The sequence below is a fragment of the Photinus pyralis genome, unplaced genomic scaffold (assembly GCF_008802855.1).
Source record: "Photinus pyralis isolate 1611_PpyrPB1 unplaced genomic scaffold, Ppyr1.3 Ppyr1.4_LG6, whole genome shotgun sequence".
Lineage (NCBI taxonomy): Eukaryota > Metazoa > Arthropoda > Insecta > Coleoptera > Lampyridae > Photinus > Photinus pyralis.
The window spans coordinates 15,042,335-15,056,030 of NW_022170663.1; the positions used below are offsets into that span (position 1 = coordinate 15,042,335).

General features: G+C 38.1%; 2 protein-coding genes across 2 annotated transcripts; both read left to right on the forward strand.

Moving 5' to 3' along the window:
- The first annotated feature begins 3,256 nt into the window (after positions 1–3,256).
- LOC116173664 (trimethylguanosine synthase) lies at positions 3,257–11,635 on the forward strand. The gene is made up of 10 exons (XM_031491298.1): positions 3,257–3,482; positions 6,435–6,489; positions 6,544–6,834; positions 7,090–7,555; positions 8,270–8,444; positions 8,493–8,706; positions 10,576–10,828; positions 10,874–11,005; positions 11,051–11,346; positions 11,393–11,635. The coding sequence occupies exons 1-10, from the start codon at positions 3,385–3,387 to the stop codon at positions 11,501–11,503; spliced, it is 2,091 nt and encodes a 696-aa protein (XP_031347158.1). The 5' UTR covers positions 3,257–3,384; the 3' UTR covers positions 11,504–11,635.
- LOC116173666 (serine/threonine-protein kinase greatwall) lies at positions 3,495–5,268 on the forward strand. Its single transcript, XM_031491299.1, has one exon. The coding sequence runs from the start codon at positions 3,601–3,603 to the stop codon at positions 5,179–5,181; it is 1,581 nt and encodes a 526-aa protein (XP_031347159.1). The 5' UTR covers positions 3,495–3,600; the 3' UTR covers positions 5,182–5,268.
- Positions 11,636–13,696: the final 2,061 nt, after the last annotated feature.

Here is a 13,696-nt window from a genome sequence, read left to right on the forward strand (position 1 = left end):
AAGATTAAAATGATTTTAGTCAAATGACTGATTGATAACACGCACTTTAGCACATCGCCCCCTTTTGCTATTTTTAACGGTAATTGTTATTACAGGATCACCCGGCTACAATGCAGTTATTCCATGAACTTCGGTAAGTTTCCTAGTCGTTTACGAACACTCGCCTAAAATGATGAAATTTCTTCCTAATCACGATGGTCTTCTGATACCGATATGTAGATTGAATGCATTCTGACCATGTTTTCACTCTTACTATTTACAAAGTTAACGTGCCCGTACTAAATTGTACATTTTTAGGATGTCGTCTTGTGCAAATCGTGTAATTCCAACAGCGAGCTGTTGTTACCGAGGTAAGTTAGGTTATGTTCATCCAGCGGTTTGTTTGTTGAGGTCGGTTTAAGGCAGTTTTGTCACCACTTTTCAAAACGTATACTTGAAGTAACTCTCCAGCTTGTTAAAACCAGCAAACAAATCTCATATATCCCCGGTTTAATTATGATGATAATAATTACCGTTTGAAACTTATGAAATTAACCCATGGCTGTAATTTTTACTGATTAGTTTATCTCAAACTTAGTCCCCAAATTCTTTTCATTCATTAGTTGATTAATGTTGTAATCTTTACAGGTTGAGCATGTGAACGACACGGAAAACTCTCAAGGTAAGCTATAAATTAGTTAAAGCTACATAAATGTATTGAATCTTGTGTTAAACGTGATGATTTTAATTTGACAAGCATATGTCAGACGATTTCTGTTGATAATTTCTCCTGATCGATCATCATTGACTTAATCTTCTTTGTTTCGTTGATATGCTTTTCTTCAACTTTGTTTTCTGTTTCAGGACGAGTGTGAAACTGTGGTGAGTGCTCCTTCCTCTGTAATAAAATATCTACACATGATGATTTTATAGTTATCCCTGTCATACACACAGCTGGTGATAAATTTTTGTCTGAGTTTTATCATCTTATAATTTTATCAAATATTTTTGACCCTTTTGAATATCATTTTTTTAAATTTAGGTGTACAATTGGCAACACTTCCAACACATCTGAATACTTGCTTTGCAGAATGGAGGATTTGAGGACGATGGTATGTATATTTGTCACTGTAGTGAGTATTTTTTACCGAACATGATGATTATTTTAATTATACGCTATTATGACTTATTATGAAATCACACTTGCCCTCTCTGAACTGTAAAATTCTCCGACAATGTGTCTTTTTAGTGCTCTCCTGTTAATATTAATTTCATTTTGCAGTGGGGAAGAAGCTTGTCGATGACTGAAGTTTGACCCGATGCTAGGACCATGGGAGGTTAATATGTGGACAAGCGCATAAGCAATTTCGTCATCAGCATGTGGCGATTAAGGAAATTTCTCGACATAACACAGGATGTCTGTTTGCTAGGGCTATTGCTGAACATAAGGATTTTGTGGGCATATTTGTATTAAATAAAATGTTTATTTAAGAGTGCCATATTTTTAATATACCCACACATTCTCAAATGCAAAACCTATTATGTCAATACACATGATGCTTAAATTTGTGCATTAATAAGTTTAGTTTATTTTAAATGTTATACTGTAATGTCCTATTTGGAAAACTGCTTTTTGCCAATTCAATGTTATCTTTAAACATTAATTCCTCATTTAAATATCTTGACTGACAATAATAGTAGTCGGGAGACATTTCTGAAAAGTGCATGTCTTAACGGCGTTTTGTGCTACAAACTGACAACAGGCGGTTCTAGACTAATTGGCCCCCGTTGAAAACGATGCGCCCTGTTGCCAGACCCGATTTTGGCATTTCAGCCCTTAAATCCAAAATGGGCGGGTTTTTTTTTGGTTATTTCAAGCCCACAAGGCAGCCACTGCACGTTTGGGTAAAATAACATCTAGTACACACGACGACACCGTTTAGGCACACTTTCGTATTCATATTAAGGGCGTAAATGCCTAAACTCCGCTTAAAAATGCAAAAATTCATCTTTTTTTTTTCTTTCTGACCGGTTGTCGCGTCCAATATGCATTCATATGGTAAAGTTAACATTTAAGTATGTGGGGACCTCCAGCAGCGCCATATGCCTGGGGCATAAATACGACTTTTTCACTGTTTTTTGGACTTTCCAGGCGCCATTTTGATATTAAGGCCCCAGGCATATGGCGCTGCTGGAGGTCCCCACATACTTAAATGTTAACTTTACCATATGAATACATATTGGACGCCGACAACCGGCCAGAAAAAAAAATGACGAATTTTTGCATTTTTGACGTTTTTAAACGGAGTTTTGGCATTTAGGCCCCTAATACGAATACGAAAGTGTGCTTAAACGGTGTGGACTAGATGATATTCTACCCTTAAACCACCCAAAACGGTCAGTGGCGTGCCCTGGGCTCGAAATAACCGAAAAACGGTAATTTCGCCCGCCATCTTGGATTTAAGAGCTTAAATGCCAAAATCGGGTCTGGCAACAGGGCGCATCGTTTTCAGAGGTGGCAAATTAGTCTAGAACCGCCTGTTGCCAGTTTGTACACAAAACGCCGTTAGACATGATTTAGAGAGCCTTTTTCAGAAATGTCTCCCTGACTATAGTGTGCATTGATTACTGTAATGTACAGTGTGGTCCATTTTATTGGTCTTTTAAATAATTTTTTGAACGATTAGCGCATTACAAGTGGTACCATCTTGCTGAAAAATAACCGTTCGCCTCTCTTCTAAAAAAATATTGGGTAAATCTTTCAGATTGTGCTCTAATGTTTAGTGGATGTAAGTGCCTCTGAAAATATATTTTAAATGTCGTTTCGGGCAACACCACACATTAAACCCAAATTTTCCTTGGGCTCGTATAGAATAGTTAGATGCGGGCTGTCATTTGCCCAATAGCGGTTCTTTGGTCTATTAAAAATAATGCGAGTTCTGGTGCGTTGTATTGCCATTGAATTTGTTATAAATTCAATGGTATTGCTTACCAATTACAATACAATTCAGTTAATTTGATCTGATTAAAGTTAAAAAATATTGTGCGTCTTGAATTTGAACTATAGTACTGCTTCAATTTTGAGTAGAAAGAACCCTTTAAAGTCCGCACAAGTACTTAATTAATACCATTGTATGAATAAACAAAGTTAATACCATGTATTTGTTAATTGTGAAATATGAGCACGCGTATTTATTCAAATATTTGTAGTTCAATAAGTCGTAGTTCAAATGCTCTTCGTTTTTAGTTCAATGTAACAACCATATCATAATTGCCAACTATGCGGACTTCAATGTGTATAGATTTTCTAGTCACTTTTCCAAGAGCAAAACACCAACAATAAATTTGCATTCTTTTTTCCTTTTACGCCCTTGTGCAGTCCTTTTAATGTGAAGGAAGAAAGTGATGTACGATTCTGAGTGGGCCGCTTTGGCAGTGTTTCACTTTAACAAGAAACATTTGGCGGAAGAAATTTATTGTTTATGTAGCAGGGTTTTTACATGGTAAGTCAAAAATACATACGCAGTCTGTCAAATGTTTTGTTTTTGCGACCGTTAATGTTTTTTTAATTTTTAAATAATGTACGGTAGAGAGCCTTTGTTTGCGTAAGATTAGTGTAAAATGAACGAGGAGGAAGAAGTAACGGTAAAGGCACCTAAAATAGAGGACTTTGTGATTGTGAAACCGATCAGTAGAGGTGCTTTCGGGAAGGTGTTCTTGGGGTATAAGAAGAGTAACGCGCAAGTGATGTATGCAATAAAAGTGATGAAAAAGTCGGACATGGTGAATAAAAACATGGTTTCGCAAGTTGTTAACGAACGTAACGCTTTAGCGTTGACCAACTGCAAGTTCTGCGTCCATTTGTATTATTCCCTACAGACTGCTTCGTCGATTTACCTCGTCATGGAGTACATGGTGGGTGGTGATTTGAAGTCGTTACTAAGCGTCTACGGCTTTTTCGAGGAGAACATGGCCGCCTTCTACATAGCGGAAGTGTGCTTAGCATTGCAGTACCTACACAAGCATAGCATTATTCATCGCGACATCAAACCGGATAACCTGCTACTGTCTCGCGAGGGACACGTTAAACTAACCGACTTCGGCCTATCGCAAGTTCACATACATCGCGATTTAGAAGTGAGCGATTTTCAAAATTGGACGCCGAATTTGTGTTTGCGGACGCCGGGGCAATTGCTCAGTTTAACCTCGCATTTTAGTTTCGGCTCGGCGGGGAACAGTATTAACAGTAGTTTAGAGGATAGCGCCGCACTACAAACGTTATTGCACGAAAACTCCTCCCTATCAGGTATAATCCCTTTTTTATCCGCCGAAGTTCTACCGGAAGAATCGAGCAGCTCCTACCACACTTGCTCGAATTGCGAGAGTCACGATCATACTGTCGACGCAGAGGTATCCTGCACGAATTCGCCGATAAGTCGAAAGAAGAACCGCTGCTGTGTTCTGACTTTTCGAGAGGACCGCAAGCGGAAGTACAAGTCGAGCTCGCCCAACAGTCGTAAAACTTATATTCGGACGGGTTTAACTGGCGAAATACAGGTACTTCGGATGCAGTCGGATACGCCCCTTAAAGGTGTCACGTTTAGTACTCCGGTTTCGGATGAGAAAATCAAAAGTAAGGTCACAAGATTTGAGCTACCAGAAAATATTAAAGAAAACGTGATTAGCCCCGTTCAGAGTACCCCCAAGACGCCTATCACTCCGTATCGAACGCCGAAATCGGTAAGGCGTGGTCAGTGTCATTCCGATCAGCGGATTTTGGGCACTCCCGACTACTTAGCCCCGGAGCTGCTGTTGAAAAACGGTCACGATTGCGCCGTGGACTGGTGGGCGTTGGGTGTGTGTTTTTACGAGTTTGTGACCGGAATTCCGCCGTTTAACGATGACACTCCCCAGCAGGTTTTCACTAACATCTTGGAGCGGAACATAGAATGGCCCACGGGTGACGAGGCTCTAAGTGAGAATGTCGTCGGTGCCATCGAGCAGTTACTTACGTCCGATCCACAAAGTAGACCGGCAGCCGCCGAAGTAATGGCAATGAAAGTGTTTGACGGTTATGATTGGAATAATCTTCTGTCGGCAAAACCACCGTTTGTACCCGATCCTGATGATCTGACTGATACGGGTTATTTTCAAGCCAGAAACGACTTATTAAATTTTAACATTTCAAAACTCGATTTCTAGGTTGTAGTGAAATCTGTGATGTCCCCATATGTTACCTATTGTAGAAAAATATATACATTTTTGAATTAAAATTGATTTTATTTCTAGTATCTCAAAAGTATGTACAGTCTGTTTCAAATTAAGTCGGCACTATTGCCAACTTTCTTAGTTGTAGAGTTAGAAGGACGGTTAAATTAGCAAAATTGTGTATTTTTTTCTAAGTCTGTAATTAAAAAAACAAGACAATATCGCCTTTTTCAGATGATAACATGTGACTTTTGTTTGGAACACCATGTATATTAAACCTTATGGCAGTGGTTCTTAGTGCATCATACACAAAATACTTCAAATAACTAAGATCTTTCAATTATTTTCATCTTAATCTAGTTATCCATGAAAATCTCGATGAAAATGATAAAAAAATACATAATAGTAAACAGGCTAAATTAAGTAAAGGGGCTTGCTTTAAGTTTAAATAACAATCGGTTGGTCGGGATTAATCCTTCATCGGCATCCTTTGCGCCCCCCACTCATTCCATGGGTTTGATAAAAGCTCCTGAGCTTGGCAAAATCCATGGCAACCATTGTCTTATTAATAATGAACTTGACACATGCGCAGATCTTATCTACTAAAATAAAACAAAGGGAGACAGAGAACTTGATGACATGACTGTTAAAATATATACAGGGTGGTGCCTAGCGCGACGCAGCATAGAGATTTCAATGGTAATTTCTTTATAGTCAATTACTAGCTCCCCTAATTATTTTGGAGCAAAAGTCTAAAGAAGTTTTTGTAGAGAAAAAAATACTGCATCTGTTCATACTATTACTCATAATTTTCCGTTTTTCAAAACCGTAGAAATCGACAAAATAAAAAGCTTCATTTTACAATAAATCAGATATGCCTTGGAATTACCTAAAAAACAGCGATTTATCATTCATTACGGGATGATTTAAGATTATTAAAAAAAATTAGTATACAGGGTGTTTACATAATTTAGAGTAGGTAAATTTTGGGTACATAGCTAGAGTAGAATTTTTCCACTTTGTAGCGTTTTATAATTTTAACAATTCGTAGGAAGGGGACTTTGAACTCGTTAAATTAACTATGATTTTAGTTATCGGCTTGTGGGATGGGTCGGAGGGTGTTTGTTTCTTTTACATGGGGGCGCAATACACTTGTTGAATTTTGTTATCATCTACATGTTTATTTTAAAAAATAACAATTTAAACATTTTCGTCAAATAACAAATAAATAATCACTTTTATTTTAGGAATTGCAAATACGATCTTCAGGATAATCCCAGTGAGGAGTGCGCTAACGAAAATGTGAGTCATTTGATTCGCGTAAAAAAATGATTGGTCACTTTGATACATTTCTAGATAGAAGAGCTCGATTACGAGATCGTTCCATCGCAGTTAATAGAGCAAGGCGACAACTGCGACCTAAACTGGCACGATTACTGGGCGCTTAATGGCGAAAGGTTAATTTGGGAATCGTGGATTGCCAAGTATAGCTCTTACATAAATCCGGAATTCACTCAGACGTTGTGCGATCAATCCTCGGTTTCGAAGCAGTCATCCCTAGATAAACCGGAGAGCGCTTGCAGCCTGAAGTTATCTTTCGATTCGGCAAGTCCCCATCTGGACAGCAGCGATTACAGTGCTACCTTAGTAAGTCGCATTCAAAACTACCGATTTTTCTTCTTTACTTATTTCTGAGTATACTGTTCTGCTACCTCTTAAGCTGTTAAAGGGGGCGTGATTTGGAATGAGGGAGAATGTACGTTTTCTTTTGGTCAGTGATAAGGTGAAGGTGGGAGGAGTTTTTGCCAACAAATTGTTGGAAATTTTGCGCACAATCTCCCCTTACATTGAAGGATGTCGCTAGCTTTTGGTTTTTACTGACTTTTGGACTTATTTTTGCAGGAATGCAGCATCTCCAACGAACCAAAGCATGAGGTGATCGAAAAAAATCGCATGCTCGTCAGAAATCTGTCCGGCAGTGAGTCATACGATAAATTAAACAGAGAGGGGGAAGGTTGGAACCCGCTCTCGCCGTTAAGTAACGATTACGAAACCGAAATCGAAAGGCTGATCACATCCAGATGCGACTCGCATACCGGCAGCTCATCGCGGACCGTCGACTCCATGACCAACGTTACTCGCATGACCGTGTCGTCCATTGATCTAAGCGAAAGCTCCAAAAGTTCGGAGAGTTTTTCGTCTGTGAGTTCGGTGCAGAGTTCTTTGACGTCGACCAGTTCGGAGGAAGTCGACGACACGGCGACACATGAGCACGAATGGAATGACTTGTGGGCGCATCATTACGAGCAGGAGTATTACGAGCATTACAAGAAATTTGCGCAAAATTCTGTGCAAAATCACAAGTCAGGTATTAAAATTCAATGCTGCGTTAAGGGCTCTTCAGAAGTATATATTCTTTAACGATTCTTTAAATACTCTTTAATTATTAAAGATTTTTGAGTGATTTTCTAAAGATTTTACAAAAATTCTTCACATATGCAGCAATATTTATTAAGAAGTAGACATACGGATTTACGTGTATTCTTTTTCCTTTTGTCTACTTTTAAATGACAAAATCTCGCATAATTTTATGCAACCAAAATAACACCTTAACGCAAATTGCTGTCATCTTATTCAATTTATATATTGTTGCTTTGGTTTCACAGAAAATAAATGTGTTACGCTCCTTAAACTGTTACCTGCACTATACTAATTGACAATATCAACTTTTTCTTCAGTTGAATACATCGCACACAAATGAAAATACAAATACGAAAGCCAAAGCAATTCAATTCAATTAAATGACAGCCAGACCTTTTTTTGTTTTAAGAAGTTATTTTGGTTGCATAAAATCAGGCGCCCTTCAGAGAGATCTTCTCTTTTAAAAGTAGACAGACTTCTTAATAAATATTACTGTATATAAATTTTTAAAAGCATGTAATGATGTGAAAACCTCTTTGTATTTTTGAATACTGAACGGAAAGCTACTCCACACTTTTTCTCAAACAATTGTTTGTATTCAAATAAATTTATTCTCTCCAATTAAATTTACCGTGCAATAAATTGATCGAGTTCTGTTTAGTAACTGAAGATAAATCGCACGACGAGGATACAAACTTGCTCTCATCAATTTTGAGCTTGATGAGAATGGACGAGACCAACGAGGACGACTGTTCCGTACCGAATCAAATGAATCTCATGGGTCTACCCACAAGTTTCGGTAGCAGAAAGTTGAAAAAGGCGGTGCACACGCCCAGGTTCTTACAAGCGGCCTAGCGTTCGTTTTTCTTTAGCGCGTTTTTTAGGTCCAACGTTAAAAAAGGAGAGCAGTCTAGTAGAGATCAAATTCGAGCGGCTTTCAATTTGATCGGAATGCGGATACAGGAGAGTAATAGCGAGGCGCTTGTCGGTTCCTTCGATTATAAAATGAAAAATATACAGAGACAGAATGATATGTTGAAGATGAATAAACATATCAGGTTCGATGATGACGGGTTAATCATTCCGGAAGAGGACGAGGTGATGATTTTCATGTTACAAATAGGGGTGGGCGATTTACTGACCACTAAAGAGCGCGTATTTTCCTCTTAATATTAATGCAAAACCAAATTTTGAAACTGGTGCTAATTCCAAGTGCCTATGTATCAAATTTTTTTACATTGCGCATGCGCAAAACCTAAAATATCGGGACGCACGGGATCCTTGTCCTTTCAAATGAGCTCCAATCGGTTCAGTAACGTAGAACTAGTACGTGTGACGGACGGACGGAGGGACACACGGACGACAAAGTGCGGCCATTTTTAGAGAAATACGTTAAAAAGTCACTGGAATGAGGTTCTTGCTAACTCTTAATGATTCCAGTTCGCATAAGGCAAATAAAACCCTGTATGTAAAATATGGTTAATCATAACATTTTAGTTTCCATATTGCATTACATAGGTTTAGGAAAAAATTCTATATTATTACTATCAAGCTATTTACATGGCCGAGCCCAAACAGTTGTCAATAATGAATTAGCCTCTAGTCGCAAATCGATCCACTGTGGGGTTCCTCAAGGTTCAATACTTGGGCCTCTTTTGTTTTCTATTTATACTTCCCAGATCTTAATTCAATAAAACACGTAAACTATCATGCCTACGCGGATGACACCCAATTATATTATGGGTTTGAAGAGTGCAACATCGATACCGCTAATGCGATTATTAACACGGATCTAAGCAACTTTATTAAATCTGCCACAGATCACTCTCTGCATATAAATGCGGAGAAAAGTAAAATTCTTTTATTTGGCTCAACACATAATTTATTCAATCGGGAACAGATAATATCTAAGTTAAATATTCAAATCAACAATCAGTCTTTATCATTTGTTAATAATGTTAAAAACCTTGGTTTAATTCTTGACTCTACTTTAAGATTTGAGCAACATATCAAGGTGTGTATACAACGTACCTACGTGGGATTGAGGTATGTTTATGGGATTAAGCACCTTCTAAATTCAAATTCGAAAATTCTATTATGTAATTCTTTGGTTCTTTCGCATTTCAGCCACTGTTCTACAGTGTATGGCCCTTGTCTCACTGACCGTAATTCTAGAAGGATAGAGGTTGTACAAAAATCGTGCCTAAAGACTAATTTTTGGTATCAGGAGAAGGCTACCCATTTCACATAAATTATCAGAAATTAAATGGTTAAACATGGAGAAAAGGCGCTTACTTCGTGCTTCCGTTCTTTTTCACAAAATCATAACCTTTCAGTCACCCCCTTATCTTTATAACAAAATAACTTTTCGCACAGATGTGCATAACATTAACATTCGCCGTAAAGACCACATAACCATTCCGCAGCATAAAAAAGGAATATTTCAGAGGTCATATTCGTACGCGATTGCTCATATATATAATGCTTTGCCAGCAGATGTAAAATGTTATGTACCAGATAAATTCAAAATTAGTGTTCGTCGACTCCTCCTAAAAACATCCTAAAAACATAATAAATATGTAAAATATTTCCGTGTTAAAAACAATTAACAGCTTACTTTGTAAACCACATCTTGATTGTCAAATTCTTGTTTCTTGAGTTTTAAATGTACTACTCCATTTTTTGTTTCACTTTTTGTATGTATCATGACCTGTCTAGTTAAATACACTAACATAAAATAAATTAAAGGTTGAGTGGAAGAGCAGACACGGATGATATCCCTGTCTGAACTCCGCCATTTAGACAGGCTCTGTATAGAAATTGTCTATTAAAGTCATTTATTATTATTATTATTATATGTTGCCCGCCCCTATCCTTAGAGTAATTTTTAACTCATTGCTCGCTGATTTTTTTATTAATCAAAATAGTATTTAGCATAGCGTAATAGAATTCTAAACTTGTATGTAGGTGACAGTACAAAATTCCCACCAAGATGAACTTTTAGGAATTATTCCAAGTTCTAGTACGGAAGACGAAGCGGAAACGGGCGGTAACGATCTGAACAACGAGACGAATAGGCGCAATCGCAAAAGGCGGAAAAAGCGAAAGCGCAAACTGGATCTTCCACTCGAAATAGCGGAAAATCCGAAATTGCGCAAGTTTTGGCAGCGCCGCTACACGCTATTTAGTAAATTCGACGAGGGGATTCGGCTCGACGAAGGTATAATCCGGCGATTACTTGTAAGATCTCAGTCTCGCTTTTCAGAGAGCTGGTTTTCTGTCACCCCCGAGCTGATCGCGAAGAATACGGCTCGGCGATTGCGTTGCGACGTCGTAATCGATGCATTTTGTGGAGCCGGTGGAAATACGATCCAACTGGCGCAAACGTGCAACAGAGGTAAAGGCGTAGATCGGCGTGCTCGAATAATTCCACTACTTGCAGTTATTGCTATCGACATTGACGTAAACAAAATTAATTTCGCAAAGCACAACGCGGAAATCTACAAAGTGGCGGATCGCATCGAGTTTATAGTGGGCGACTTTTTCCAGCTCGCCAAAAGTTTAAAGGGCGACGTCGTGTTTCTAAGCCCCCCTTGGGGAGGGCCGGAATATTTAAATCGGTCCACATACGATTTGGAATACTTACAACCGCGCCCTCTAACAGCACTGATGGAAGCTGTAAGAAAAGTTACACAAAATGTGTGCCTGTTCCTTCCAAGGAACTGCAACACTTACCAGGTGATTTTGTTATCTACCAGTTTGTGTTCTAATAGCGCGTTTGCAGCTAATTACCGCGGCAGGACCTGGCGGTCGTGTCGAGCTAGAACAAAATTTCCTAAATAAAAAATTGGTCGCTTTAACTGCTTACTTCGGAAACTTGATTAAGGAAGTTTAATTTTAGTATTTGACGACATTCATTTTGAAGTATGTGTCCATTGCATCTCACATTGTAATTATTTTTGTGTCTTATGTGGCGTTCATACCTTTTGAAGTTTTTTAAAATAAATATTTGCATACTTTTTACTTATATAATGTATAGTTTATTCAATTGTTGCTATCTTAAGACTAGACTAGAAAGTGCCATCGTGATCACTTCAATTTTTATAATTTTTGAATGTGGGGCCCACTAAATACCTTACTAATATCCAAAGAGTGGTACTCTTTGCTAATATCGTTATTTCTTGAAAAATGGATAAGAGTTAATAACCAAATAAGAAACTTCAAATTTACTCTTAACCAGACTGTAATATAAAAGGTTATTACATGTAGAAAGCGAAGTTATTCTAGATTTTTGTGATTATGGGAAACATTGTTTAGTAATAATAATAATATATTTGCTGTCAGGAGATCAATCACATTGATAATGACAAAGTCCCATTAACACGAACGTAAACTAACAAATAAACAATCAAATTGCTCACTTTATATAGCGTTTTCTACATGTAACAGTGTTTACTGTCACAACAAGCAGAGCCCCCTCTTTTTTGACAATTTTTTCAAAATTCCCTACGCCCCCCTCTTCCGCTTTTCTATTCACAGGGGAACCCGACCAGGCAGCACTTATGCACACCAAAGGCCCATTGCCCCTATCCCCTTTCTTTGGCATTGAAGTTAAGCTTTTTTAAATACAGGGTTAGGACCCTGTTTAGCCTAAGTTGCTTCACCCTCCCCAGTTTCAAACGACTGTCGCTAAGGAGCTGATGTCTGTTTCTGAGCAAAGGTGGCACAGTGACCGACCACATGTTTGGTAATTGCCACAATACCTGCACTTGGGCTCTCCTACAAGCCCAATGTGTATAGGTGATAGCTGACCATTTAGGGCCCCGTTGGGAAACCGGTGATATAGCAAAACAAGCTTAGAAGACACAGATGTGTCAAGAAGCTCTGTTAAAACGACCCTGGACTGCCTGAGTCCGCCCTTTCGGCAGTGCGCTGGCACCGGGATCCTATGCCCCTCTGCTGATAGGGCCCTTAGCGCCGCTTACATTGATAAGAGGATAGAAAGAAGGGTAGTAGTTGGTAGAAAACGGTTCCTTTCATTCATCATTGAGGCCTTTAATTAGAATACAATGAGCGATAAAATTAATGTTTACCCCTCCCCTCAGGCCCCGTTGCTCATTAGAATACCAAGAAGGGTAAAACATGTCCCCCATTCGCTAAAGTTTCACTTAGCACCACTAAAGGCATGCGTATGCAAAATCTGAGACCAATTGGTTGTCATATGTAAAAGTTATGCACGTTTTACTTTCAAAAATAGCATCTCAGGAAATAGTTCGTGGGGGGAGGGGGCCAGAGCTGGGCAGTATTCGATTTTGTAAATACTTTTTAGTATTCAAATCCTTTAAAGTATTCACATCCTTTAAAGTATTCAAATACTTTGTAATTAAATACTTTTATGGAAATATTTAGTATTTGGATACTTCGTAAAGTATTCGAATACTTCGCATAGTATTTGAATACTTAACCTTCCTTTTTTACCAAAAATCGACTGCATCTTGGAACTGTTTGAAATTATGGATTCTACAGGCCACATTCTATAAGAAAATTTTTTTTCCGGGTCGATCTGAAACAACTTTTTTTTCTGGCCAAAAAAAAGGCAGTGTATAACCTTCCTTTTTTACCAAAAATCGACTGCACCAAAATTTCTCGGGAAAACACTTTTTCTTATTAATTTTGGTGTGTAGAATCCATAACAATTCGTACGTTTTCGATTTGACCTCTCAATAAAAAGTTATGGACAAAAAACAAATTTCGAAAAAAAATTCAAAGGGCTGTAACTTTTGATCTAGTAGCCCAATCTTCAAACTGTTTGAAATTATGGACTCTCGATCGATCTCGATCTCAGACAATTTTTTTCCGGCCTCAAAAAAAGGCACTACTTTTAAGTTATTCAAATATTTGAGAACAATTTAGAAATGTGTAGGGAAAGTTTCCATTGTCACAAAATCAAATATAAAAATCCGATACATCTGAATACCGAACTCGATAGTCTACGTAACTTAAAAACAATAGGGACCTTTCTTATATCCTTAAGACCATGTGTACCAATTTTCAAAGCGATCGCACGTTTCTAAACAAGTTATCATGC

Bases quoted from the DNA above. Each gene is read 5' to 3' on its own strand.
- LOC116173664 (XM_031491298.1), top strand. From the start codon at position 3,385: ATGTACGATTCTGAGTGGGCCGCTTTGGCAGTGTTTCACTTTAACAAG. The intron at 8,707-10,575 runs GTGATGATTTTC...ACTTGTATGTAG, and splicing joins TCATTCCGGAAGAGGACGAG to GTGACAGTACAAAATTCCCA. The intron at 10,829-10,873 runs GTATAATCCGGC...CTCGCTTTTCAG, and splicing joins GGGGATTCGGCTCGACGAAG to AGAGCTGGTTTTCTGTCACC.
- LOC116173666 (XM_031491299.1), top strand. From the start codon at position 3,601: ATGAACGAGGAGGAAGAAGTAACGGTAAAGGCACCTAAAATAGAGGAC.